Source organism: Rutilus rutilus (assembly GCF_951802725.1).
Source record: "Rutilus rutilus genome assembly, chromosome: 23".
Lineage (NCBI taxonomy): Eukaryota > Metazoa > Chordata > Actinopteri > Cypriniformes > Leuciscidae > Rutilus > Rutilus rutilus.
The window spans coordinates 21269542-21296277 of record NC_140233.1 but is presented as its reverse complement, the minus strand read 5'-3'; the positions used below and the strand labels follow the sequence as shown (position 1 = coordinate 21296277).

General features: G+C 37.1%; 2 protein-coding genes across 4 annotated transcripts in view; one reads left to right on the top strand and one right to left on the bottom strand.

Annotated features, from left to right (window-relative positions):
* Nucleotides 1–10566, bottom strand: part of cpt1ab (carnitine palmitoyltransferase 1Ab (liver)) — a 32666-nt gene extending 22100 nt beyond the window's left edge. Inside the window, exons 1-8 of one of the 2 annotated variants that reach the window (XM_084397384.1) lie at nt 10453–10566; nt 5128–5308; nt 4698–4840; nt 2792–2963; nt 2360–2461; nt 2079–2216; nt 1148–1225; nt 699–806 (exon numbers count right to left, since the gene is read on the bottom strand). In XM_084397384.1, coding sequence (XP_084253510.1) covers nt 699–806; nt 1148–1225; nt 2079–2216; nt 2360–2461; nt 2792–2963; nt 4698–4840; nt 5128–5268 — 882 coding nt within the window. In that variant the 5' untranslated portion in view covers nt 5269–5308; nt 10453–10566. The remainder of the gene's footprint in view (nt 1–698; nt 807–1147; nt 1226–2078; nt 2217–2359; nt 2462–2791; nt 2964–4697; nt 4841–5127; nt 5309–10452) is intronic. The other variant, XM_084397383.1, reaches the window with a different exon arrangement.
* Nucleotides 10567–15757: 5191 nt separating this feature from the next.
* Nucleotides 15758–26736, top strand: part of nap1l4a (nucleosome assembly protein 1-like 4a) — a 29172-nt gene continuing 18193 nt past the window's right edge. For both annotated transcript variants that reach the window (XM_084396520.1, XM_084396521.1), the window contains exons 1-6: nt 15758–15997; nt 19264–19310; nt 20870–20930; nt 22821–22980; nt 23771–23854; nt 24012–24143. In XM_084396520.1, the coding sequence (XP_084252646.1) occupies nt 19277–19310; nt 20870–20930; nt 22821–22980; nt 23771–23854; nt 24012–24143 (471 nt within the window). In that variant the 5' untranslated portion in view covers nt 15758–15997; nt 19264–19276. The remainder of the gene's footprint in view (nt 15998–19263; nt 19311–20869; nt 20931–22820; nt 22981–23770; nt 23855–24011; nt 24144–26736) is intronic.

Sequence of the window (26736 nt, the reverse complement as noted above, 5' to 3'; positions counted from 1 at the left end):
TTATTCAGTACATATCCATGTTCTGCACTTATGGAACCACTGTATATCCTGCACTTGCTGCTATTGCACTTCTGGTTAGACCTAAACTGCATTTCGTTGCCTTGTACCTGTACTTGTGTAATGACAATAAAGTTGAATCTAATCTAATCTAATCTAAAAATTCACAACAAGTACAAATAGTGATGCAGATTAACACTAGGCGATTTCCTAGGCAGATATTGACTTATATATTAAGGACTATATTAGGGGGAAGCACAGGCGAAGCACAGGCGAAGCACTGCTACTTGGGCGTGATATCTCTGCACCCAAGTGCTTCGCCTGTGCTTCCCCCTAATATAGGCCCAAGTCAATATCTGCATAGGAAATCGCCTAGTGTTAATCTGCATCACTATTTGTACTTGTTGTCAATACGCAGGCCACAAGAAATAATTAGGTGGGTTTTTTTTATTTTATATATTACTTTTACTCATGACATGCTAGCTGGCAACAAAGGATTCCATTCATTATGCTAAGCTAAGCTAGGGCCGACCCTGTCAAACTAAAACAATGCATGCACTGAGACAAAAATGCATTTGCCCACCTATCTAAATGTAGGAAAGAAGGTGAATAAGCCCTATTTCAAAAAACGGTGGAGTGTTCCTTTAATCATTTTGATACTATATTCATCCCATATGTTAAAGACTCTTTTGTGGACTCACTGGTTTGATCTGCGCTCTGTCCAGTTTTCTTCTGTACATCATGAGTGCGTGGATGGAATTACCAGCACGGGCAGCTTGGATGGAAGTCGGGATCACATAGAGGAAGTCCTGATAAAGACAGAGAAAGTGACATTCACTCTAATGAGATGTTGCCATTGAAGTGTTATGAATTTCAGATATGAATGTATTACAGGAACAATCTCCCTTGAGCAACCTTGAGCTAAATTAGTTACAATGAACTTTCCAGTCACCATCTCTAAGCCTTAATCGCTACACTACATAAATTGGTGCCGTGACCCGGATGTCAGATTTTAAAACAGTTTGTGCTACAAGCTTTCATATTTTAATGGATTATTTTTGAGTTTCATCATCTTGATTATGTTTTTGACAACTTGACTAAGTATTTATTTATAACAAAAAACGAATTAACCATTTCATAACAGCCTTACCATTGCATAGTAGTTGCTGTTGACCATGATTGGTCCTCGACCTCTGAGATAAATATACTCTTCCCACCAGTCGCTGACCTGAGAGGATGACAGTAGAACCAAATCTCACAGAAAGGTACATTAAGGTTCATAATTTAAGAAGCTTCATGCTATTTTGAAAGCAAGATGTACTTGAAATACACTGATGAGCCAGAACATTATGACCAGTCACAGCAGGTGACGCGAATATCATTGATCATCTCCTAACAAGGCCACATATTAAGGTCTGGGTAGATTAGATGGTAAGCAAACAATCAATTGATGTAATCAATGTGTTGGATGCAGGAGAAATGGGCAGGAATAAAGATCTGAGCGACTTTGACAAGGGCCAAATTATGGCAAGGCGACTGTGTCAGAGGATCTCTGAAACGGCAAGGCTTGTGTGTTGCTCCTGGTCAGCAGTGGTGAGAATTCACCAACAGTGGTCCGAGGAGGCAACAAAGGCTATACCGTCAGGCCAACAGAAGGTCTACTGTCACACAAAATTTGAATGATGGTTATGGGAGGAATGTGTCACAACACTAGATGTCTAGATCTCTAGATCTCAATCCAATTGAGCATCTGTGGGATGTGCTGGACCAACAAGTTCAATCCACGGAGGCTAAACCTCGCAACCTACAGAACTTGAAGGATCTGATGCTAAGTGCCAGAAACCACAGGACACCTTCAGGGGTCTCGTAGAGTCCATGCCTCAGCGGGTCGGTGCTGTTTCGGCAGCACGCAGAGAGACCAATGGCATATTAGACAGGCGGCCATATTGTTTTGGCTCATCAGTTTAGGTTCCAAGGCATTTTTATAAACAGATATAATAAGACTGTAATTTTTTTTTAAATGTTCCCCAAATCCCTCAAGAAAAGAGTACCTTTGAATACTAGGCGCAGTGTGAACTTACGTAATTGGATGTCCACCAGGATTTGAGCTTTAAGTACCACTGCAGTCTGGGGCCCAAGTTCTTCTCAAAGTCCTTTGCCAACCCCTCCATACGTTTGTACTGTTCATCGTCCATCAGAGGACGAGCTGACTCAAGATACTGAAAAAAATATATATAAGTGTAAAGAAGTGAGGGTACTTAAAAAAAAAATGGTTGAAATGGTTGAATTTTCAAATGGTTGTCACATTTGATCTATTAATGAATAAGATCATTTTAGGACACAATGAAAATGCTTGACTTACTCTTCTGATGGTGTCTTTTACAAGAGGCACTGGCAACCGCGGCAGTGAACTCTGGAAGCTGTAGAGCATTGGCTTTTGCCCAGAAAATAACTTCACCAATACCTGAGGTGATAATATTGGGTCAAGAGTCAGACATGAGACAAACATGAATACTTTCCAATGATAAAACCAGACATATTCCAGTGATATCAGAAGAGCAACGACTTCTAAAGAAATATGCCATTTCTGGAACAGTGCTGATTTTATGTTATAAAACAAATTCATTAAGACTTTGGACTCTAGCTGAATATACATAGGAAAATATTTACAAAGCTGGGTTGAAGTGTTAAACGAACAGTTCATATGGACAGAGTCATATGGACTACAAAAATGGCTATTTCTTTTAGGTAAATTATTCTTTTAAGTGAAATTCTCCATCAGGGCCACACTCACCAGCCAAATCTTTGTTTTCAGGGATAAAGATCCATGGCGACTGAACATCCAGCCATGCCAGGACAGCAAGCACTTAAGGATGTTCCTCATAACGAAAGTCACAGTAATCCACAATCCTGTCCCAACCAGCACACCACCAACAATACGCTGCCCTTCTTCTGTTACATACTTACTGCAGGCAAACACAGCCATTAGGTGAGAAATAATCAGCAATGCCCTGTAATGCTATGGTAAAAATGACCAAAGTTTCCACCAAAATACTGTAGTTGCTGAAAAATGCTGTAGTAGTTTGGTTTTGCTTTCAGTACACTACTGTAAAATCATACTAAATACTGGATGTCATTTCATGACAGTGGTGGTAAATACAGTTGATTTATTTGATTAAAATAACACTTTAATATGAATTTCAGAGACATGGGATTGTTTGTTTTGTGACTGCTCATAAAGTAAGCTGGCAGACTGTGTGTGATACAGTAATAAAAACTGTTCAGGGAGTTACTTGAATAACATTGTAATCTGTTTTGAAGATAATAGATTAAAAAAAACCTACAAATAGAAACCTTTGATGCTTGAACTTTCTGCTCTCCAGCTCTCAAGGTCATTGGTGCATTTTACTGCACATTACAGGCATCATGGTCTATGGACCTTTCATGCTTTACAAAACAAAACAATAAAACACAACAAAAAAAAGTACTACAAAACAAGCAATCAAATGTTTGCAAATGACTTTGATTGTCTGACAGATACAGTTATAATCATAATTATTCAACCCCCATTGCAATTCAGGTTTATTGGCAAAATTTACAGACTTTCAGCTGTTTGCAATGAACAAATCAAACAAAAAGTAATTGAAATAGCTCAACACAACAAATGTTTCATGTGGTTTCCCCCAAATTCAACTGAAAATTCAACTTTTAATGACTTCTGCAGTCTCAAAATTATACACCCCCCTGAATAGAATCCCTCACAACAGCACAAATCTGCAGAACAGGTGTCGGCTCAAGCACACCTGATGCAACTGATCAAGGGCTTCATTAGTTGCACCAGGTGTGCTTGAGCTAGAACACATGAAACATCTGAACTAGCTCGGTTTGTTGAGTGTCACGATGAGGAATGGGCTAAGATTCTCAGAGACGCTGCCAGAAGCTGGTGTCTGGTTATACATCTCATTTGCAGCAGGTCATAACAGCAAAATTATGTTCTTCTAAGTACTAAAGATGCATGCCATGAAGGGGTTGAATCATTTTGAGACTACAGAAGTCATTAAAAGTTGAATTTTCAGTTGAATTTGGGGAAACCACTTAAAGCATTTGTTGTGTTGAGCTATTTCAATTATTCATTTTGTTTGATTTGTTCATTGTAAATAGGTTTGGGAAGCGAAAATTGGTTCTTATCCAGAACCGTAAGTGTTTTTTAAAAAAAATACCGGAACCATGTGAAATTCCTACGTTTCGGTTCCGAAAATGGTTCTGGTGCGATGTGTGGGCGAAGTGCTAGGAGCTTAAATCCTTTAATAGTGACGTCTCACATCATGAATATTAAAATAGTAATGAATGCAATGGCCCTCACGCTACACATACACGTTTTGCATCAGATATCAACGCAGAGAGAGAGAGAGATATTATGTTTACATAGTAAAATATTATGTTTCACCTGTCTGGATCTTACATGTGTGTTCAAGCATATTCTACCCCTTCTGAGAGGGTATTCTCCACTGCTGGAGATACAATAAGCTATAGGAGAGGTCCCAAATTATCCTAGAGAATGCAGAAATGTTTATTTTCCTTGAGGATTGAAATGAGGTTGAATAATTTTGATTACAACTGTATACTTTCTCCCAATAACAGATTCCAAATACATTGTTAATAACTACAGAATAACAGATGACAGTTTATCAGTGGGTTACCTGATTGGTAGGTGTGTCGATAGTTTAGTGAATATCCCAAGGGAGGGGTCTATTTTGGCATATTTGGTGGTGGACACATAACCCACCAGAACAACCAGGAGCCCTGAAGGACTTCCTGGATAGACCCCAGTCATGACACCATTCTACAGAAACACAGAATAATGTAATATTACAAATGTAATATATAATATTATAATATAAAATAATATAATATAATATAAAGGTCAAAACACAATACTAGTCTCAGCTTACATGGACAATTATCATATCATATACAGTATATCACAGTTCTAATACTACTTTAAAAAAACACAATCTATCCTCAGAAAATCAATTCAACTTTGTGACATTCCGAGTGCTGATTAGATAGCACTATTCATGTACATTAACTACTTAATCAATTCCAAAAGAAAGTCAGCTGTGAGGTCACCTTGAACCTGATGAACCTCTTCTTCCAGGAGTGAAGGCCTGACAGGTAGACCTGGCGCAAGGCCTCGTGGCACAGATGCAGGTCGATGCCATCAGGAGTGACGGTGAACTGGAAGGCCACCGCCTGATGCGCTTCTGCCATGCTGACTGCACACTGTCACTGCCTCGCTGAGTCAAAGAGCCTTTATAGACAAGAGACATAAATAAAGTTTTATTGGAGAGATTAGCTAAATGACTCACAATTCAGAAGAATGTACTGAAACTTTATAAATCATAATTATTAATGTGAAAAAAAAAAAAAACTGCTCCATAGAACAATGATGGTATCAGATGGTAATATCAAAGACTTTAGATATACAAAGATGGTGCAGTCATATTACTATGAATGGGAGAACCTACAGCGCACAATATGGCGGAATAAGCCCCGCCTCCTACATAAAAGAGCCAATCGCTGGTTGGTAAAGTCATTGTGCCAGTTTTTAAACGGAATTTGTTGACAGTTGATGTCAGACTTCATTGGTGATTTCAAATATGAAATTTAAAGGGATACTCCACTTTTTTTGGAAATAGGCTCATTTTACAGCTCCCCCAGAGTTAAACAGTTGAGTTTTACCGTTTTCGAATCCATTCAGCCAATCTCCGGATCTCCGGTACCACTTTTAGCATAGCTTAGCATAGATCATTGAATCGGACAAGACCATTAGCATCTCTCTCAAAAAAATTACCAAAGAGTTTAGATATTTTTCCTATTTAAAACTTGACTCTTCTGTAGTTACATCGTGTACTAAGACCGACGGAAAATGAAAAGTTGCGATTTTCTAGGATGATATGGCTAGGAACTATACTCTCATTCCTGCGTAATAATCAAGAAACTTTGCTGCCGTACCATGAGTCCAGCAGGCGTAATGATATGACGCAAAGTTTCTTGATTATTACGCAGGAATGAGAATATAGTTCCTAGCCATATCAGCCTAGAAAATCGCAACTTTACATTTTCCGTCGGTCTTAGTACACGATGTAACTACAGAAGAGTCAAGTTTTAAATAGGAAAAATATCGAAACTCTTTGGTCATTTTCTTGAGAGAGATGCTAATAGTCTTGTCCGATTCAATGATCTATGCTAAGCTATGCTAAAAGTGGTACCGCCAGACCCGGAGTTTGGCTGAATGGATTCGAAAACGGTAAAACTCAACTGTTTAACTCTGGGGGAGTTGTAAAATGAGCCTATTTCCAAAAAAAGTGGAGTATCCCTTTAATAGTAAGCTTGGTGAACAGCTTTGTAGAACTTGATGTTTCCCCATTCAAAGAGATAAGAGCTTGCATTCAAAGATGGCCGCCGAGTAAAATGACTAGCCTTAAATGGACTTTGGTAATAAATGAGACCTCTTGTAAAAATTGCCTCTATAGTGCATTTTTTTTTATCTAATACAAACATTGTATTACAAATTATATCAGAGTTTTCCACAAATTGAGTAGAATTGAAACATTATCATTATTATAGAAGGGACATGAACAAACATTGTAACATTATGCAGCATAAAGCCACCTAATGTGAATTTCACAACATGTTGCTAATAAAACATTAGTTGTAATCTAATCACATTTGTATTACTGTTCAGTGTGACCTCAAGCATTTAACTGCAAGACATAAAGCGGATTACAGAATGTGCTTTGTTCATGACCTCTGCAACTCTTTCACAAGTGTTTGTATTGTAAACATCACTCTGATGTAAATAAAGACGCAGGGATGTTTGATAGGTCAAAATGACGTCTGACTTTTTGGAGAAATCATCATAAAATGAAAGTTTAAGAATTGAGAAATACAATTTTCCTCTTTGTACCATTAAAACATCCTGCAAGTTTCATAGCTTAAAATGTCCTCCTCATTATAAACAAAGTATTTATTTAATCAAGCTCCAAAAACAGCTTGTTTTGATATTGGGTGACGTGAAGTCACACGGGCAAATATACATTTGCAAATCACAAGACATTTATGAACAGTTACATCATCACACCATAAGCCCCACCCACTGCCATTTAGTCACTAAAAGGGATAGTTCATAATTGACTAACCCTCAAGCCATCATGTGTGTATGACTTTATTCTATCAGCTAAACACAATCGGAGTTATATAAAAAAAATATCCTGGCTCTTCCCAGCTTTATAATGGGAGTGAATAGAGTTTTTGAAGCCCAAAAAAGCACATACATCCATCATAAAAGTAATCCATGCGTCGGGTAAGAGGTCACTCTCCCGCCTGAACTAGACCTGCGTACGACCTGTGTATGACCGTTACGGAAGCAAGTGATTATAGTTATTATAAAGTTATAAATATGTCTATTTTTCTTACAAAAACGCAACGCTTAGCTTCAGAAGGCTTTTGATTAAAATAAATGTTTTATTTTTTGGGAACATCTATCGTGACAATCATACCTGGCAAAACAGGTTGTTATTACAAAACTTTAGAGAAGAAATTGTGGATTTCTCACAAATTGACTTTAATGCCCAGTTGATTTTAGGTGGATTGGAACGATCGGAACACCATTAATTACCCTTTTTTTGGATTGTTTTCTTTTTGTATTCGTAGACAGTTCCAATACACTGATATACACTCACCTAAAGGATTATTAGGAACACCTGTTCAATTTCTCATTAATGCAATTATCTAATCAACCAATCACATGGCAGTTGCTTCAATGCATTTAGGGGTGTGGTCCTGGTCAAGACAATCTCCTGAACTCCAAACTGAATGTCAGAATGGGAAAGAAAGGTGATTTAAGCAATTTTGAGCGTGGCATGGTTGTTGGTGCCAGACGGGCCGGTCTGAGTATTTCACAATCTGCTCAGTTACTGGAATTTTCACGCACAACCATTTCTAGGGTTTACAAAGAATGGTGTGAAAAGGGAAAAACATCCAGTATGCGGCAGTCCTGTGGGCGAAAATGCCTTGTTGATGCTAGAGGTCAGAGGAGAATGGGCCGACTGATTCAAGCTGATAGAAGAGCAACTTTGATTGAAATAACCACTCGTTACAACCGAGGTATGGTTGGGCTAAATTCCCAATTAAATTGTTGTGATGAATGGAGGCAAAGCTTCACTTGGAGTAGCCTAATAAAGATAGATCCTTACAATCTAGAACTGACTTTTGGTTAACGTCTGAGGAACTTGGAAATAAAATTCAGGAGATTAACATTGTGCCTTCTGTCTTCAGTGACCATACAATGATCCATATCAGTCTTGAAGATACAAGAACTCAAGGATTCAGTTTCAACTACTGGAAATTAGAAACAATTCACTTCTTGTATACAATGTAAAAATAATGTTAAAAGTATGATATGGATATGTTACAGTAATGCTAAAATATAACATTATAGCTTATATGAAACAAATTGGGAAAGAAATATGAAACTAGAAAATTTGCAATCTCAAGAAGGAAATAGCCAAAGAAACAGAGAAAATTATATAAATTTTAATTATACCCAATTCATTAATATAATTCTAAAGAAATTCAACATATGGCTATAAAGAGAGAAGCTAAAACAAATTTTAAAGCCTTAAATCTATTCTTTGAATAATTTGTATTCTTTGAAACTCTTTGTACTTATTTATAGATATTTATAGAATTTTTTTGCTGCTTTCTCAATACAATTCAAATATGCTATTTGTTTATCATAATATTTGATTTGATGTAATTGATATGTTATTGACCTTGAATGTTCATTGTATTGCTCTTGTATGTTCAACAATAACATTGGCAAAACCAATTATGTGAATTTGGGACGGGTCTATCTGTTTGTCCAATCAATGGCAGACAGGACTGTTTGAATATTGAATAAAGCAAATATGAATATATATCAGAAGGCATGAATCAAAAGTTCAATGACATATAATGCACAGTGGCCTAACTAATAAACTGTTCAGCAATGATATTGCTATTTAAATGTGTAGTGTGTGTACATATTAATATAATCGTAATAATAAATCAATATTATAAAAGCTATTACAGTGTTAAAGCACAAATACACAGACTTCCTTGTTCAATCACCATTTAAAAAAGTCTATACGTTATCAAAGGGACATAAATGCAATAGTATTTTCATAAGGTCATGGTAATTGTTTATAACAGTGATACTATCATCATATAACGCGAATCTAATAAAGAATACCATGAAGGTCATATTTTGCCAAGAGGGTGCTATGTTATGTATTCGCAAGTCATACCTCAGTCCCCCAGCAGCGGTGATCACGTGATGCACTGGTGCATATGGAAACTAGGGGAAAGGTCACGCGCGCGGGACTGTAACACGCTTCTGAACGCCATTATAGGTCACAGTCACAGTACAGTGATTTAATAAGTTTGCATTATATAGTCTGCCACAACGGGTACCGGGTTACTTTATAGTACAACAGAAAGAGTATCTATCGGCTATTTCAATATTTGTATATCTAGTTCCTGCTCTATGATCGAACTATTCAATTAAAGGGACACTTCACTGAAATATGAAAATGCATCAGTTACTCAAACTAATCTTATTTCAAACCCATATGACTTTGTATCTTCCGTGGGACACAAAATTAGATATTAGACAGGGTTTAGAGACTTTCCTTCCCTTCCATCGCATCAAATTTAGCTTACAATGAAAGTGAATGGTGACTGGCTGCTGTCATGTATCTTCTTTTGTTTTCCCGGGTTTGGATCAACATGTTATATAAGGGTGAGTAAATAATCATAGTATTTTAAATTTTGAATGAACTGTTCCTTATTTATAGTATGTGCTATGTGTTAACTTATATATCTAACGTTAGCCTACATTAAAAATTAGGCTGCGCGCAAAGATTTCACACACTTCACATTAGTAAACTTATCTGTCCCAAATCGAAACTATGCGGCAAGAGGAGCTATCGGCATCACGTCGACAAGTTCCGCTTATTACATTGCAATCAACAACAACAACAAAATCTAACGAATTCCAACGCAACTCACTTTGGCGACATGCCCTCAGTCTCACACACCCTCATCCACTGACCTCGTCGTGCAACACACACCAGGTGCTCTTGGGTGTCAGAATGTCAACACACACATGCATAAACAAACAAAAACTAATCGCACACCATATATGACACCCATCTATGCTTTATTCAAAGAAAAACGGTGTTGCTGTCCGGTATCACCTTGTGTTTCTAAGTAACACGTCAGTGTCATCTTGCCGTAGAGGACAGGAATACCCCAGGCTGTGCGCGGGTGCACTTTCACCCACTTACTCCACATTCAATCTCATGCTGCTGCTTGAATAGGCTATAGAGCTGATTTATTCTGGATTCTTACCTCTACGTCCTTTCCTGAAATATGGACGATGTGGATTACTGTTTCACTGTAGGAGACGCGCCGGTTTGCCGCCGCCTGCTTTTAGTGTAAGATATGAATGAATGTAATAAGGGTAATTTAGCAAACCCGCCCCCCCACGTGACGTCACGCTGTGCAGAGAGCGGCGCGCGCGCGGCTAGTTCACAAGCGACGTCCTGGAAGATATGGATTGTAAATGTGACACCAAAGGATTCAACTTTTTCCCACATATATAATTATGAACAGGGAAACAAAAAGAAATAGCAAACAGCCTGTCCCCATGGTAACGAAATCACTAGAGAAGCCAATTAGCAGCCTTGTTCAGGTGGGAGTATGACAAGTGCAGAAGCAAATCTGATGTTTACTGTTCCTTCTTTTAGGAAGAAGGATATATATATATATATATATATGGGTGATTCTCCAACTAGTAGCACTTTTGGCACTGTGAGCTTATGGAAAATTCACTCTCTTAAAACACACTTAAAACAATCTCCCTAGCTTCATTAATTTGTTTTAATTGATTTATTTACTGGTGGAGAAGAGCACATGAAGAGTTCTTCACAACTTCATGTGCCTAAAGTTTCATCTTCAACTAATACTTCCTTTTCACTATTATTTTCATGATTACCAAGTAAATAAAATATTTAAGGTGGATCTATTAAAGTGATGTGGAAATGACGGAAAACCTGGGGACAGACTTATTTTATTCCAAAAATAGTTTAAAATTGTGATATACATATGGAATTTCGATGGTATGATATTATTTTATTTGTCCTTAAAGGTATAGCGGACGATTTTCTTTTTCCGGGTGGATCATCAAGACTATTGGTCCTCCTAAGTGTCAATCATTCTGGTGATATGTTTACGTAAGGCCGTCTTAGTGGAGAGGGCGGTTCTTTTCTAAAATTCGGGAAAATCCTCCGCTATACCTTTAAGACATACACGTTAAAAATTATTTTTTTAACATCAGAGAGGGCCAGTCTGGGTTGGGGACAAGCATAAAACTGCAAAATCTGCTAATAAACAGCCTTGCAAAAACATTTTTAAAAGAAAACGGGCAAGATTTGGTGGTTACTGGGATGTTGGAGCATGAACTTCATAATGACAATTTATTTGTGCATTTGTTTGTTTATTTATTTACAAAAAAAGGCCAAGGACACAAAAGTGCCTGTAGTTGGAGAATCACCCATATAGCGATATATCCAGTGTATAATAAGGGAATACGAAAAATATGTTTATTCAAGTGTACTATTAGTATAGGCTACTTCTTTTAAACTAAAAATAAGATAGTATACTTTCAGTCTACTTTGAATAGCCTACTTCTCAAAAATATACTTAAAATTGCACTTAACCCAGCAAGCAATTTTGCGTTTAAAAGACGTCTAATCGTCGTTTAATAGCTAAATCGTGACTACAGATTGACCATGACATGACATTCCACTTACATCTTATAGAAATTATTGACATTGATAACATGATGGAATATCAACCATCTCATGCGCTGGTCAAAAACTACAATGAATCCGTTTTGACTATAAGTGGGCTACAAATAGCATAGAAATGAAATTAAACCAATCACATTGTAATCACTGTTGACTTAGCTTGCATGATGGCATATCATTGTCACATCAGGTTTTTTTCTGAAATGTAATAGGTTACAGATTACAAGTTATTAAAATGTAATAAGGGTCATTCCGTGTCAAATCAACCAAATTTCTGAAACTTCCCCAGCTTTTGTATTGATACAAACACATTAGATAAAGTAATATGTTCTGCATAATATCTAATACTTTTTCAAAACATTCACTTCAGCAACGCTTGTACTGTTTTCTGTTTATTTGAATAAATAAAGGAAATGTATTTTTGTGTAATAAATATATATTTAAATAAATATTTAAAAACTATAGAATCTGGAGGAGATCCCATAGAAAAATGCATATGGCATTAGTAACAATAGATATAGTTTACTATATGAAATTATTAATTTAATATTTTATGCAGCAAGTTTTGTGCCATCTAGTGGTTTAGAGGAGAATAAAATCAATGCTCCTTTATGCATAGAAGCAGATATTAGCTAACAGCCTCCCGAAAGTTTGTAAAAAAACCATTTTATTATTACATATGACTGATATTGCAAAATCATCAATCACATTTAACATCTGCAAAATAAAATCATTCTCTAATTCTTTAATAAAAGATTTTCTTTATTGAATTAAATAAGAAATAGTTCAATGTAAAAAAAAATAGAAAAAATAAAGTTTGTTTCAATTTAAAGAGCTATATGTCAATTTTCATTTTCCCTCTTGAACCTCTTCCATCTTTTTTTATATGTATCGGCGCTGCGTCATATCATTACGCCTGCTGGACTCATGGTACTGCAGCAAAGTTTCTTGATTATTACCATAGACAGTATATAAACTGGACACAGCGACCCCATTGGATTCAACGGAGACAAGTGAAGTCAATTAGAGGCACTAACTTCCTGATGGTCGAGCGTACTGCGCAGACTCAAACTGAGCTTGACGACGTAGATGTGACGTGAGCAACCCGTCTGTCTTCTAGTAGCTGTGCCAAGATCAATCTGAATCATTCCCTTCCGAAACTTGCAGAGACGGAGAGTGTGAGCAGGAGCTGTCCATGAGCTAGGAGCAGGAGTAACTTTTGCTAAGTATTCTGATTCATTATTTTGTCATTTTGCCTCCATGTCCCCCCGATTGCCCGCGAGCTTCTCCTCCTGTCCATACGGTAATTCTCTACTGTGCGACAGAGAGTCGCGTGGTTATGACGCAATCGTTAGCCTATTTTTACAAAAACTGCTTCTACGGGGCCATAACATAAGCTACAAGGTAATGGAGCCTTTTATACATTTTCGTGTTTCTTTAGAAATAAATAATGGACAAATGGAGTCTTTAAACGCCTCAGATGTAAAGTTATTCGCTGTCAAAGTGACGCCAAAATGAATGGGAGTCAATGGGATGCTAACTGCAGGTGATGGTCTGATAGCCAATGGCGGCGCCCGGGGAAGCTTCAACATAATATGAAACGCTGCCCCCCTGATTATTACGCAGGAATGAGAGTATAGTTCCTAGCCATATCAGCCTAGAAACTTTACATTTTCCGTCGGTCTTAGTACACGATGTAACTACAGAAGAGTCAAGTTTTAAATAGGAAAAATATTGAAACTCTTTGGTCATTTTTTTTAGAGAGATGCTAATGGTCTTGTCCGATTCAATGATCTATGCTAAGCTATGCTAAAAGTGGGACCCCCAGACCCGGAGATCGGCTGAATGGATTCGAAAATGGTAAAACTCAACTGTTTAACTCTGGGGGAGTTGTAAAATGAGCCTATTTCCAAAAAAAGTGGAGTATCCCTTTAAGATGGAAGCAATTTTCTTCTAAAAATAAACTTTGTTGTATTATTTTCATGTTATCACTGTGAAGCTGCTTTCATACAATCTGTATTGTAAAAAGCGCTATATAAATAAAGGTGACTTGACTTGACAGGCAGTATGAATATCTATTGATATGCGTCACATGACTAAACTTACGTCATCGTTTTTAAACACCTCCGTTTTGACAGTAGGCCTACACACTACAACGCGAAAACGGCGTTTTCAAATGTATCCAGTTTGGAGAGCATTGAAGCTTTGTTTTCACTAATAAAACCTCCGTCTCAGTGTGGACGGAAGGCCAAAATGGAGAGAAAAAGATGCGTTTTCAAAAGAAAAGGTTTTCTCAGGTCCTTCGTCTCATCCTGAGCTCTTGTTTTGGTGGATTTTTTCATCAAACGGAATGAGATCTTCTGAACAGATGACACTTCTGGAGTGCCTGTGACCGGTTTTACACCTGAGTGAAAAAACTGAAATAAGGGTGCTAAATTCATTACACTTAGAACTGGTGAGGTTTTCAATTAAACTTTCCATGAAACTCGCTCTTCATTCTGTACTCAGGAGGGCAGTTTATATCTGTGCCTGGAGGAAAGAGTGTTTGTCTGCTGTGTAACCCTGCGTCCCAATGTGCATACTATCCACCCTATCTGCCCTAAATAGTATTGACAATTACTAATGTCACATACTATTTAGGATGGATAGTATGCACATTGGGACGCAGGCTCTACCACAGTATGTCTTTCTTAACATCCACCCAACATACGAGTGTTGAGTTAAAGTATGGATAGTTCACCCAAAAATGAAAATTAGCCCATGATTTACTCACCCTGAAGCCATCCTAGGTGTGACATTCTTCTTTCAGACGAATTCAATGTGAGTTATATTTAAAAAAGTCCTGGCTCCTCCAAGCTTTATAATGGGAGTGAATGGGTATATTTTTTTGGAAGTCCATCAAAGTGCATTAATGAAGTGCTCCACGCCGCCCTGGGGGGTAAATAAAGACCTTCTGAAGCGAAGAGATGCGTTTGTGTAAGAAAAATATCCATATTTAAAACTTTATCGACTAAAATAGCTAGCTTCACAAAATGTCGACTCACGGAGAGGAAACGACTGAAGCTTTGGGGATGTTGATGGACTCGATCTTCTCCATCTGTGTTTTGATCATCGTTCTGAATCCCATCTGGAGGTAGTCTTTGAAAAAAAAAAAGATTTTCTGAGCTTTTTGTTTAAAATGTTACTTTTTTAAATTAAACGTATGCTGCCCACATTCAAGTGTTGATTAAAAAAAGTAAGCATGAAGCTAGAATAAAATGTTTTTAAAATGGTAAGAGTTTAAGTACAAAAATTCCTGAATAGGAACAGTATACAAGTGCAAAAATAATATATAAATAGTATAAATATGATGTTATGTTCACTTAAAGAAAACATACAAGTATATACTTGCAGTATAAAATTACTAAACTAGTACAGTAGTTTACTGAGAGTAGTTCAAAGTGTACTTTCACAAACTATAAAATATGCTACAAGTATTTGACTAGTAAACTATCAGTAGCCTATAGCTATAAGTTCACTTAACTAAAAACTTAGTTGTAAACTACTTGTGTACTCAACGTTTACTAGCCTACTGTAACACTTAAAGTGGGCAAATAGTCCCAAGTATTGAAACAGTACAGTTACAAGTATACTTTTAGTACATTGATAGTATACTTACTACATATTACATAACAAGCATTATCTTGCAGATCTGAGAACTGTTACATTTTTAGGACGTATGAATTATAAATGAATAGTTGCTGGTCCTGCACAACAGGGCATTGCACTCTGTTATCTATAAAGTATTAGATTATGCATTTGTAGGGCATTCATAAAGCATTCTTTGTAGTTATTGCTCAATACGTAATAAAATAGTATTCGATATGAGTACGCTACACAGTACACACACTGCAACATGCGCTCTTCTGACGAACTGAGACAGTCGCAACCAATGAGGTTTCGGAATACAGAGGCGCGCCTCTGATTGGCCAGTGCACGTGACCAATGACAGCCAGTCGTCCAATGAGAGTTGAGGATGATGCGACATGCCATCGCACTTCTCCGTCTGCTAGAAGCGTGAGGACGGTCTGGAGCGTAACGTGGGGGTAAGTCAAAGAAAACATTTCTTTTTTTTAATCGCGATTAGAGCTGAAGCCTTGTGGTTCTGAAATAGTTTATGTGGTTTTAAAGAGCTATAACGACTTCGTCCCAAGACTTTATAAGGTTTGAAACTGAGGTGTTGAGAGATATGCATGCTGCACATGTGCATTGGGATATTTAACAGCCATTAACACATGCATGACAGCACAGTGACAGCAACAAGACATGCAGTTCCACTGGTGTGTTACAGCTGCTCAGGCTTCTTCTTTTACCAGAGTTTTTCTTTAGGTAAGTTAGTTAAAAAAAAAAACCGGTCAAACAAATAGACAGTTTACTTGACATTGATAACATATAATTATCAGTTTATCATAGACACTTAAAGGAGTTTTCAATAACCTAACTCATACGATATGTCTTTCTGTGATGCACACTTCGTGTTATGATTGACAGCTATGATTAACTGATCCACTTGTTTTGCAAACCACTCATATCATAATCATCCTCATCACCAACTTTAGTAATTCAAGCCATGCTGGTGTTAGTCATACTTTTATGTGATTACTGCATCTTACAAATACAGAAACAGAAAGGACATGTTACATTATTATTATTATTATTATTATTAATTATAATATTTTTTTTTACACCCACTGTAAACGTTTCTCTTTGAGCTTTGGTAAGGGGTGTCTGAAATGCAACTTTATGCACAACTGCCAGCCTGCATGAGATGTTCTTAAAGGGATAGTTCACCCAAAAATTTAAATCCTGTCATTATTTACTCACCCTCATGTCGTTCCAAACTTCGTAACACAAATGAAGATATTTTTAATGAAATCTGAGCGATTTCTGTTCTGCCATTGACAGCTACGCAACGAAGAGACTCGATCGCTTTATGTGATGAACAGACTGAATTCAGGCCCATAAACATTAATCAGCGAACATAAACAGAAGCTCAACCGAACCTGCTTGAAGTTGACACACGAGAATGAACCCCATTGGTTCTTGCTGAAGCTCAAAAGTGCTGCGTAACACGAGAATGAACCCCATTGGTTCTTGCATGTCAAGCTAACTTGCTTGAGCCTCTGTTTACCACAACTGATGTGTGCGTTGATGAATGTTTATATGCGAATAAAAGCCTAAATTCAATCTGTTGCTCATATAAAGCGATCGAGTCTCTTCAGAAACTTTGGACTAAACTGCTCAATTCATATTGGATTAGTTTTACGATCTCTTTATGAACTTTTTGAAGCTTTAAATTGGTAGTTGTCTAGCAGGTGACTGTCAATGGAGGAACAGAAAGCTCTCAGATTTCATCAAAGAGATCTTCAATTGTGTTTCGAAGATGAAAGAAAGTCTTTGGAAGGACATGAGATGTGAGAGGGTGATGATTTTTGGGTGAACTATCCCTTTAAGACTTGCTGCTCAACCATGGCTCGACAGAAACTTCCCTTAAAGGGATAGTTCACCCAAAAAGTAAAATTCTGTCATCATTTACTCACCCTTAAGTTGTTCCAAACCTGTATAAATTGCTTTCTTCTGATGAACAAAAGAGAAGATATTTTGAAGAATATGTTGATGGACCCCATTGTTTTCCATAGTATGGAATTCTGATGTGTTCATCAGAAGAAAGAAATTCATTCAGGTCTGGAACAACTTGAGGGTGAGTAAATAATGACAAAATTAGCCTTTAACTGACCGAGTTCTTCTGTGCTCTAAATCAGGGGTTCCCAACCTTTTTTTGTGCCAGGGACCAGCATATTCATAAAAAAAATTCCAGGGACCAGTTGTCAAGATGCATCGTTTGGAACATATCACTGTGTAAAACAGTAACAGCCTATCATTTATTTGCATATAATGAACTAGGTAGCAACAAAGGCTACTTGTATGAATATACCAATCTTTTTAAACTTTCAGACCGGTTCACAAAATGTTTCCCTTTTCTCCCATACAATTAGGTCTACTTCAAAAGCAGCTCACACAGCACTCACTCACTCACTAGCAGGTGGCAGTAATGGCAAATTGTATGAAAATACCAGTCCATTTCACCTGTCAAATCTCTCCAGAACCACTAAAGACAATCACTTCAACAGCAACTTAGTGTTTTCACTCACCAACAGGTGACAACAAAGGCTAATTGTATGAAAATAAGAGCCAGTTTCAACAGTTAGACAGTTTCAGAATACAATAGCAAACACACAGTGATTTCAGCCAATCATTTTTAAAAGTATAAAATTAAGAGATTAAGCTTTAACGTTTAACAAAAAATACCAGACCAGACCAATGAGAACAAAACTATTTTAATGTGAGCAAGCATGAACTGCTTATTGATATTACTATATTTGTAGCTGTGCACAAGACAAGCTGTTCTTCCTGGGCATCCATAAAAAAACATATATGCATCCAAACCAATGCACACAAATTCCAGGATACAATGAAACGAAATTTAAAAAAGGTCTGCTTCACAAATATGAACGAAAACCAGCTTACAGTTTTTCACCACAAATAACACACAACGGATTTGGCGCCACGGAATCGGCTGTTGTCGTAAATCCATACCTAATGTATGAAGTATCGTATTTACGATTGAAGCTTGACTTTTTTTTTTTTTTTTTTCGCTATTTTCGAGTTGGTCATCGCCTTTCCTTTTACCGGAACTGTCCGCAATGAAATTAGCCATTGAAGTTTGCTGAGGCCCGCTTATCTCCACATACCTCTCTGTCACTTTTTTTGCAGTCCGTTCAGATACGACGCATTGCTAACGCTAAGCAATCGCAAGGCGCTCAAAGAAACAAAGAAAAAAAGAAACATTATTCTGGGAATATTTCAAGGCCCGGTACTAACGGGTCCACGGACCGGGGGTTGGGAATCACTGCTCTAAATCACTCACAAATCTTTTTATAGTTTGATATTCTCTATTCAGTTTTCACAAAATATTCCACCATTTCATGCTTTCATCTTCAGACAGATCTTTCTTTCTCTATATTGCATGAGAACTGTGACTTGCTTAATAATATGGAACAACCTTTTTAAGTAGGTTTTCCATTTACCTAAGTTGACCTGGCAAACTACAAACCTCTCTGAGATTGATACCAGTTATCCAAAAGATATGAGGAATAAAACAAACACTTTCTTTGAAAAACTAAAATCTGAATGTTTATTGTACTGAAATCCTACTGATATGTCACTTGCATAATAATTTGGAACACAGTTTATGCCTTTTCAATGTGAGCATGCCACTTACTTGTCTTTAATTTCTTTCTTTGATAAATAGCTGAGGAGCGAAAATGGATAAAAAAAATGAAAAGAGTGAAGCCAAAGGTAGGTTTTTAGTGTTGTGTGTTTATGTAATTGACAATTATTCAGCCCTCATTGCATTTCATGTTTATTGGCAACATTTACAGTTTGCAATGAACAAATCAAACAAAAGTAATTGAAATAGCTCAACACAACAAATGTTTCAAGTGGTTTCCCCAAATTCAACTGAAAATGCAACTTTTAATGATTATTCAGTCCCCTGAAAAGAATCCCTCACAACAGCACAAATCTGCAGAGCAGGTGTCGTCTCAAGCACACTTGATGCAACTGATCAAGGGCTTCATTAGTTGCACCAGGTGTGCTTGAGCTAGAACACATTAAATATCTGAACTGGCTCGATTTGTTGAGTGTCACGTTTGACTGCATGTTAGAAATATGTTTAAGTCAAAAGAATGGTCCAAAAAGTTAAGAGAAGATAGCATCGCCCTTCACAAACAAGGAACAGGATACAGAAAAGATAGCGAAAGAACTAAATGTTCCTATAGACACCGTTAAAAAAACCCTTGAGTTACTGCAAAAGACCTGCAGCAAGACGCGGTGGCAACACTACTGACCCAAAAGCACAAGAAACGTGCTCAAAATCATATAAATAAGCCACAGAAGTTTAGGATTCTGTTCTGTGGAGCGATGAAACAAAACTGGAACTTTTCAGCTCTATGGATCAGCGGGTCTGGATGAAGAAGAATGAAGCATATGCTGAAAATAACACTGTCTACAGTTGAGCATGTTGTGGCTTGGTGATGCTCTGGGGCTGCTTTACATCCTCTGGCATTGGAAACCTGCAGCGTGTGGAGGGCAATATGGATTCATTGAAGTATCAGGAAATCCTAGAAGAAAACATCATGCTGTCAGTGAGGAAGCTGAAGCTTGGGCATCATTGGACCTTCCAACAAGACAATGATCCCAAGCATACCACAAATTCCACCAAGGCTTGGTTGCAGAATAAGTCCTGGAAGACCATCACAAGTGGCCATCACAGTCACCTGACTTGAAAATAGAAAATCTCTGGTGGGATTTGAAGAAGCCGGTTGCAGCACTCAACCAAGAATATTACTGAACTGGAGGCCATTGCTCATCTCGTTTGCAGCAGGTCATAACAGCAAATGGATGTTCTACTTAGTACTAAAGATGCTTTCCATGAAGGGGTTGAATCATTTTGAGACTGCAGAAGTCATTAAAAGTTGCTTTTCCAGTCGAATTTAGAGACACTTTTGTTTGATTTTTATTATTGCAAATGGCTGAAAGTCTGTAAATCTTGCCAATAAACCTGATTTGCCAATAATTTTGATTACAACTGTGTGTGTATATATATATTTTAACATTTAATGAAAATTTTACTTCTTTCTGGGAAACATAAAAATACATTTCTAAAACTAGGATCATTTTATTTTTATGTTTCCCAGAAAGAAGCATATTTTTCATTAAATGCTAAGTTTTCTTTATTAAAAAAGTTATAAGAATTTACAATAATTTATTAAGTTTAAGCAGTAATAACCTGAAATTATACAGCTATCTCTATGACTGCTGTACATATGAGATATTTGCTTTCATTTTTTTTCAAGGGAAAGGAGGAAATAAACCTCCTCAGTCCGACAAACCAGAGGGCTTTTTACAAGTAGAAAGGTATGAAGCAATTTTATTTAAGCAAATTTATATTTTAGAAAGCAAAGATGATAAATGAAATCACATATTTCTATTTGGTGGCTCAAATTCTGTATTTGATAAACCTAACATTTTGTTACATTTCTTTTGTATAATATCTGTGAAGTTTCAAAAACTTGTGCTTCGTAAACATTTGTAAAGTTTACTAAACTTGTGTTTTGAAAACATCTATAAAGTTTCATAATTCTTTTTCATTTGTTAGGTTCCGTAACGTGTTGTTTTAGTAAATGTTGGAATTTTTATAAACTTGTTTCATAAAACTTAGCAAACTTGTGTTTTGTAAATATCTGTTAAGTGTCATAGTCCGTTTTTATTTAAATTCTGTAACGTGTTGTTTTAGTAAACGTCTATAAAGTTTTGTAAACTTAATTCATAATCCTGTCAAAATTTAGCGAACTTGTGTTTTATAAACTTGTTTCATTTAAGTTCTGTTACTTGTTGTTTTAGTAAACATCTGTAAAGTTTCGTAAACTTGTTTCGTAGGCCCTGTTCACACCTTAAGGTGCATTTTGGTCGATCGGATCACAAGTTGACGATGCTAAATACAGGTGTAAACGGGGTCTAAAATGTTTCAAGCTTGTCAACTTTTAACCACTTCCAGACGTACACTACCGGTCAAATGTTTTAGATCAGTAAGATTTTTAATGTTGTTAAAAGAAGTCTCTTCTGCTCACCAAGGCTGCATGTATTTTTTTTTTTTTTTTAACAGTAATATTGTGAAATATTATGACAATTTAAAATGACTGTTTTCTATTTTAAAATGTAATTTATTCCTCTGATGAAAGCTGAATTTTCAGCATCATTACTCCAGTCTTCAGTGTCACATGATCCTTCAGAAATCATTATAATATGATGATTTGATGCTCAAGAAACATTCATTATTATTTTCAATGTTGAAAACAGTTGTGTAATTTAAAAAAATTATAATTTGATGAATAGAAAGTTCAAAAGAACAGCATTTATTTAAAATAGAATCTTTTCTACCATTATAAATGTCTTTACTGTAACTTTTGATCAGTTTAACTCATCATTGATGAATAAAAGTATTTTATAATTTCTTTCACCCAAAAATAAAATAAAAATTCTTACTGACCCCAAACCTTTGAAGGGTAGTGTTTAATGTTACAAAAATGTTCCATTTCAGATAATGCTGTTCTTTTAAACTTTCTATTCATCAAAGATTTATAAAAAATTATAAAACTGTTTTCAACATTGATAATAATCATAAATGTTTCTTGAGCATCAAATCATCATATTAGAATGGTTTCTGAAGTAAACTGAAGACTGGAGTAATAATTCAGCTTTGATCACAGCAATACATTACACTTTACTATATATTCACATAGAAAACAGCTGTTTTAAATTGTAATAATATTTCATAATATTCACTTTTTTTTTTTTTTATCAAATAAAGGCAGCCTTGGTGAACAGAAGAGACTTCTTTTAAAAACTTTAAAAATCTTACAGATCTAAAACTTTTGTTTTGACCGGCGGTGTAGTCGAAAACGCATTTGACCGGATTGATTTCATAGTGTAAACGTTCATGTGGCCGAATGTGTTCGAACAGCCACAAAAGACGCCTACTCTCCACCTACTGACCTAATGCGTAAACATTATGGGAAGCGCTAGCCGGACGGGATTTAAACTTTGTCGGCTGAAGAGCCAAGTTTGGTTTAAAGATGAAAAACGTATCTGTCAGATTTAGCTAACTTGTGTTTTGTGAACATAATGTGTCATAAACTTGATTTTCATCTGTTAAGTTCTTTAACTTGTTTTAGTAAATGTCTGTAAAGTTTCTCAAACTTTGTAATAATGTTGTGTAAAACTGTTGCCTAACTTTTGGCTATCTAGAATACCGAATTTCAACCTCCTGCCCAAAACCGTAAAGAGAAGAGTTTATGCCCTAAAGAGGCTCCAGCTCCAGAGTGCCAACATAGAGGCGAAGTTCTACGAAGAGGTCCATGAGCTTGAGAGGAAGTATGCTGGGCTTTACCAGCCTATGTTTGACAAGGTATGCAAACGAATCTCTGTAGTACCAATTATCTGTTTAAACACGCTCGGTATAAGTTAGTTCAGAGCTGGTTTACTTAAAGTCCCCCTGTAGTCAATAATTTATCCCTTAAAACTCATCTTTGATCACCAAAATTACATATTTAAATGTTTTTTTCCTTGATTAAAAACATTCATGCCTTAAAATAGCTTGAATGTAACTCTACACCCCTGCCTCATTTAGTATATGCGGTTCTATGAATATGCAAATGAGCCCCGCCTCCACTCACTCACACCAGCTCAGAGATCCACTCGTAGACGATCACACGTTGACCTGATTGGTTACAAGGTAGTTTGTGACGTCAGAAACACCAGCGATTTCAAACCGCGTTTTTGAGACTGTCTTTGGTTCACTGCAGTTTTAAGGAGAAAATACTCAGCAATGGTGTTGAATTATGCATTTGTACATGGTTTGTCTTGAAGCATATTAAAAACACCACATAGACATCTAAACAACATTGTGTAGGGTCAACAAATAGCCGACTGGTCTCATTCAAGCATTGCCATTTCCTTGGCGGGTGATGAGCTAGTAGTTCAACTTTTACCCACAATGCATATAAAGGGAAGCCAGCCTTCCTGTTACAGGCCTGTCCAAAGAAAGCAAGACCAGCATGAAACAGAATTATAAAAAATTTCTTTGTACAGGCAAATATGCTTCAGTTTTGTCTTACATAATTGTTTGCGAATTGATTGCTAGAAGTGTTGTGCCCTTGAAATGATGTTGTCACATAACACAATGCTTCTGTGTTCAGAGACGGGAGATTGTGACTGGTGCTGTTGAACCCACAGATGAGGAATGCGAATGGCAAAGTGACAAGGAGGAAGACGAGCTTGCTGTAAGTTGATACTTGTGAGAATCCTGAAACCACATCATATCAATTGCAAATACCTATTTTCTTGGCAAACCTTTCTATGGAAGCCCTGAGCTATTGAACTTCTCATTTAGAGATTGCGTGCTAATGGTCGATTTTATGAACCGATTTACACCCACAGGCAGATTTGCAGAAAAAAGCTGCTCTGGAGGAGAAGCAGGCAGATTCAGCCAGCGCCGTTGATCCGAAAGGAATCCCGGAGTTCTGGCTCACCATCTTTAAACATGTGGATATGCTTGGAGAAATGTTGCAGGTGAACTTTCACATTACTTCTCCTTAATGTTTTCGCCAAAGCTTTCGCAGAAGACATGTTTACATCGCCGTCAGATTCACATTCGGACATGTTTGCGGTTAATGAGTTACGGTTGATTAGTGTGAAAAATATTTGCTAATTTGGGTTTTAATGTGAATTTTAAATAGAATTTAACAATAAATTAAAAATATAAAACATAATAAAGCAGTGAAGTGAAATAATAAAGCAATAAGCCATGCATTAAGGCCCTGATATACTCCCTGCAAAGTTCTTTTTAGTTCTTTTTTTTGTTTTGTTTTTGGCGGAACTGTTAGCTAACTTCCCAACGAGTTTAGATTCATATGTAAATGTGAGCTGTGCGCTTTCTTTTCAATAACAAAATAAACACACAACAAAAATGAGAGCGGTGAGAAAACAGAAGTTAAAAAAAAGTATCTGATCATAACAATGTAGATATGTTTGCACAAGCTCTGCAATTGGGCACTCCAGTAAAGTCACGTCACGCTATTTATATACTTTATGCAATATATTGCTTTAAATCAAGCAGCTTTACAGTATTAAACATGAAAAAACAGTATAAGTGTCGCTTTCAATTAGAATTATAACTTCATTTTCTACTATAAAGCGACTTCATGTTCATGTTTTTACTCGTGGTCGTCTGACCTCGAGGGACTGAACAGAAGAACCAAACCAAAGAAGATTTCCATGTCAAAGAAGGCGGAGCCTCAGAGCCACACCTACCTATTACGTCATCACCACTGACCAATGGTAGTTTGCTCTGGCAAGCTGATCTGAACTCCCGAAACGAACACCAAACAAACCAAGTTTTGAGCTGATTTTGTTTAAAATAGGGATGTTAACCGATGACCGTTTGATCGATGGTTGACCGTATCAACGTTAAAGCTGCAGTCGGCAAGTCTGGCAGATTGAGTGGATTTAGCCAAAATTTTGAATGTTTACAACTCTCATGCCCCTCCCCCACTACCAACGAGCACCCGCCCATCGTCAGTGCGTGTGTACCTGATTTTCTGTGAACGCGCGCGTCTCTTCAGCATCGATCAACACCATGGACTCGGAGGTAGGCTGCCCTGGCTAATCTATCCATAGATAGCAATAACCGAGGAATTGGAAGCTTGTTAGTAGATTTTCTCTCCGCCATCACGCTTCGTACAATCTTCAGGCGCACTTTAGGCATGTCGTGTGCATGTGATATTGTAATGTGCGCGCCTGCGCGAGGGAGGGGGGATCTGTGGCGTGTGCACGAACAGTGATTGACAGTCAGATCTCACACCTCCCTGCGCTGATTGGACCCGATGAGACGGGAGCGGTGGATTTTTGCAAAACAAATAACACGCTCCAGGTGGAGTTAGAAGCTCGGGTTTTTTTCTAAAACCTCCTTATTTATGTTGTTCTGTCGGATTATAGTGTCGATTTCACTGAATATGACCAAAAAAATGTTGCCGACGGCAGCTTTAACCGATCAAAGTTGTCGGTAGTCGGTAAAAAAAAGAAAAAGTGATCTCTAAATTAGGCTATTATAGACAGTGGACTAAACGCTACTACAGTTAGCCATCTCATTCCAAGATCTTTTTGTGTGAAGTGAACAAATCCCTCACACTAAATTTTGTTTGTACTTAATAAACCAATAAAAACATTTGGCGCGAGGTCACAGCGTTTGGGTTGGTGCGCTCACAAGGTTTGCGAAAAGTAAAGGCTACAGGCTAAAACACTCGAGTTTAGAACCAGGGCAGACGACAGGAATCATCATCTTTCTTTATTATTGTTAGCACTAGTTACCTCAAACTAAAGCGGCATATCTTCGGAGCTGTCATTTTCTTAAATGAGCCGCGGGGCAATGTTTCAAATGAGCTTCTAACGCTAGACAAACTCCTTTATTTTCAACGCGATCACCTTGTAACGTTACCCAAACCATTTCGAAACTAAGGAGCCATTTGTCCTCCGATTACATACAAGCTCCTCGGTGCCGCTTTTGCGGGACTCATGTTTCGCGCTGTAGGGGATTTTAAAAAGTGACGTGAGCGGGAGGCAGAGCGGCAGAGAGATGCGACAGAGTTGCGAAATTGCAGGCGCGGCTCGAAATGGCTGTTATTTCAAATAGCGTAGCATATTTTAAACTAATCGGTTAACCGGTTTCAACCGGCTAATGAGGCTCGGTGGTCGGTCAAGAGAATTTTTAGTTTTCGCCATCCCATTTTGAAATGACGTCACGCCAGTTATTCGATTTCGCTTGAAGTATGTTGGGGCCCTTAAGAGTGAATTTGCCACAGTTTAGGGCTTTTGTTATGCACAACATGAACTACTGGCCAATAATACTAATATTATCATTACACATTTTATCATAATAATAATAATAATAATAATAATAAAAATACATATTTTAACTGTAGGGTCACTGTGGCCAGATTTTGGAGCTAGAGCTATACATTTTATAACAGATAAACATTGCATTTTATTGGACGGTCCTGCCTTTGTGTTTTTTTTGTTTTGTTTTTTAAGTAAGCTCACTTAAGGACTAGTTTAGTTAGATTTTACCAGTCAAATTATTATGATTTTTATAATATGTGCATTTAAA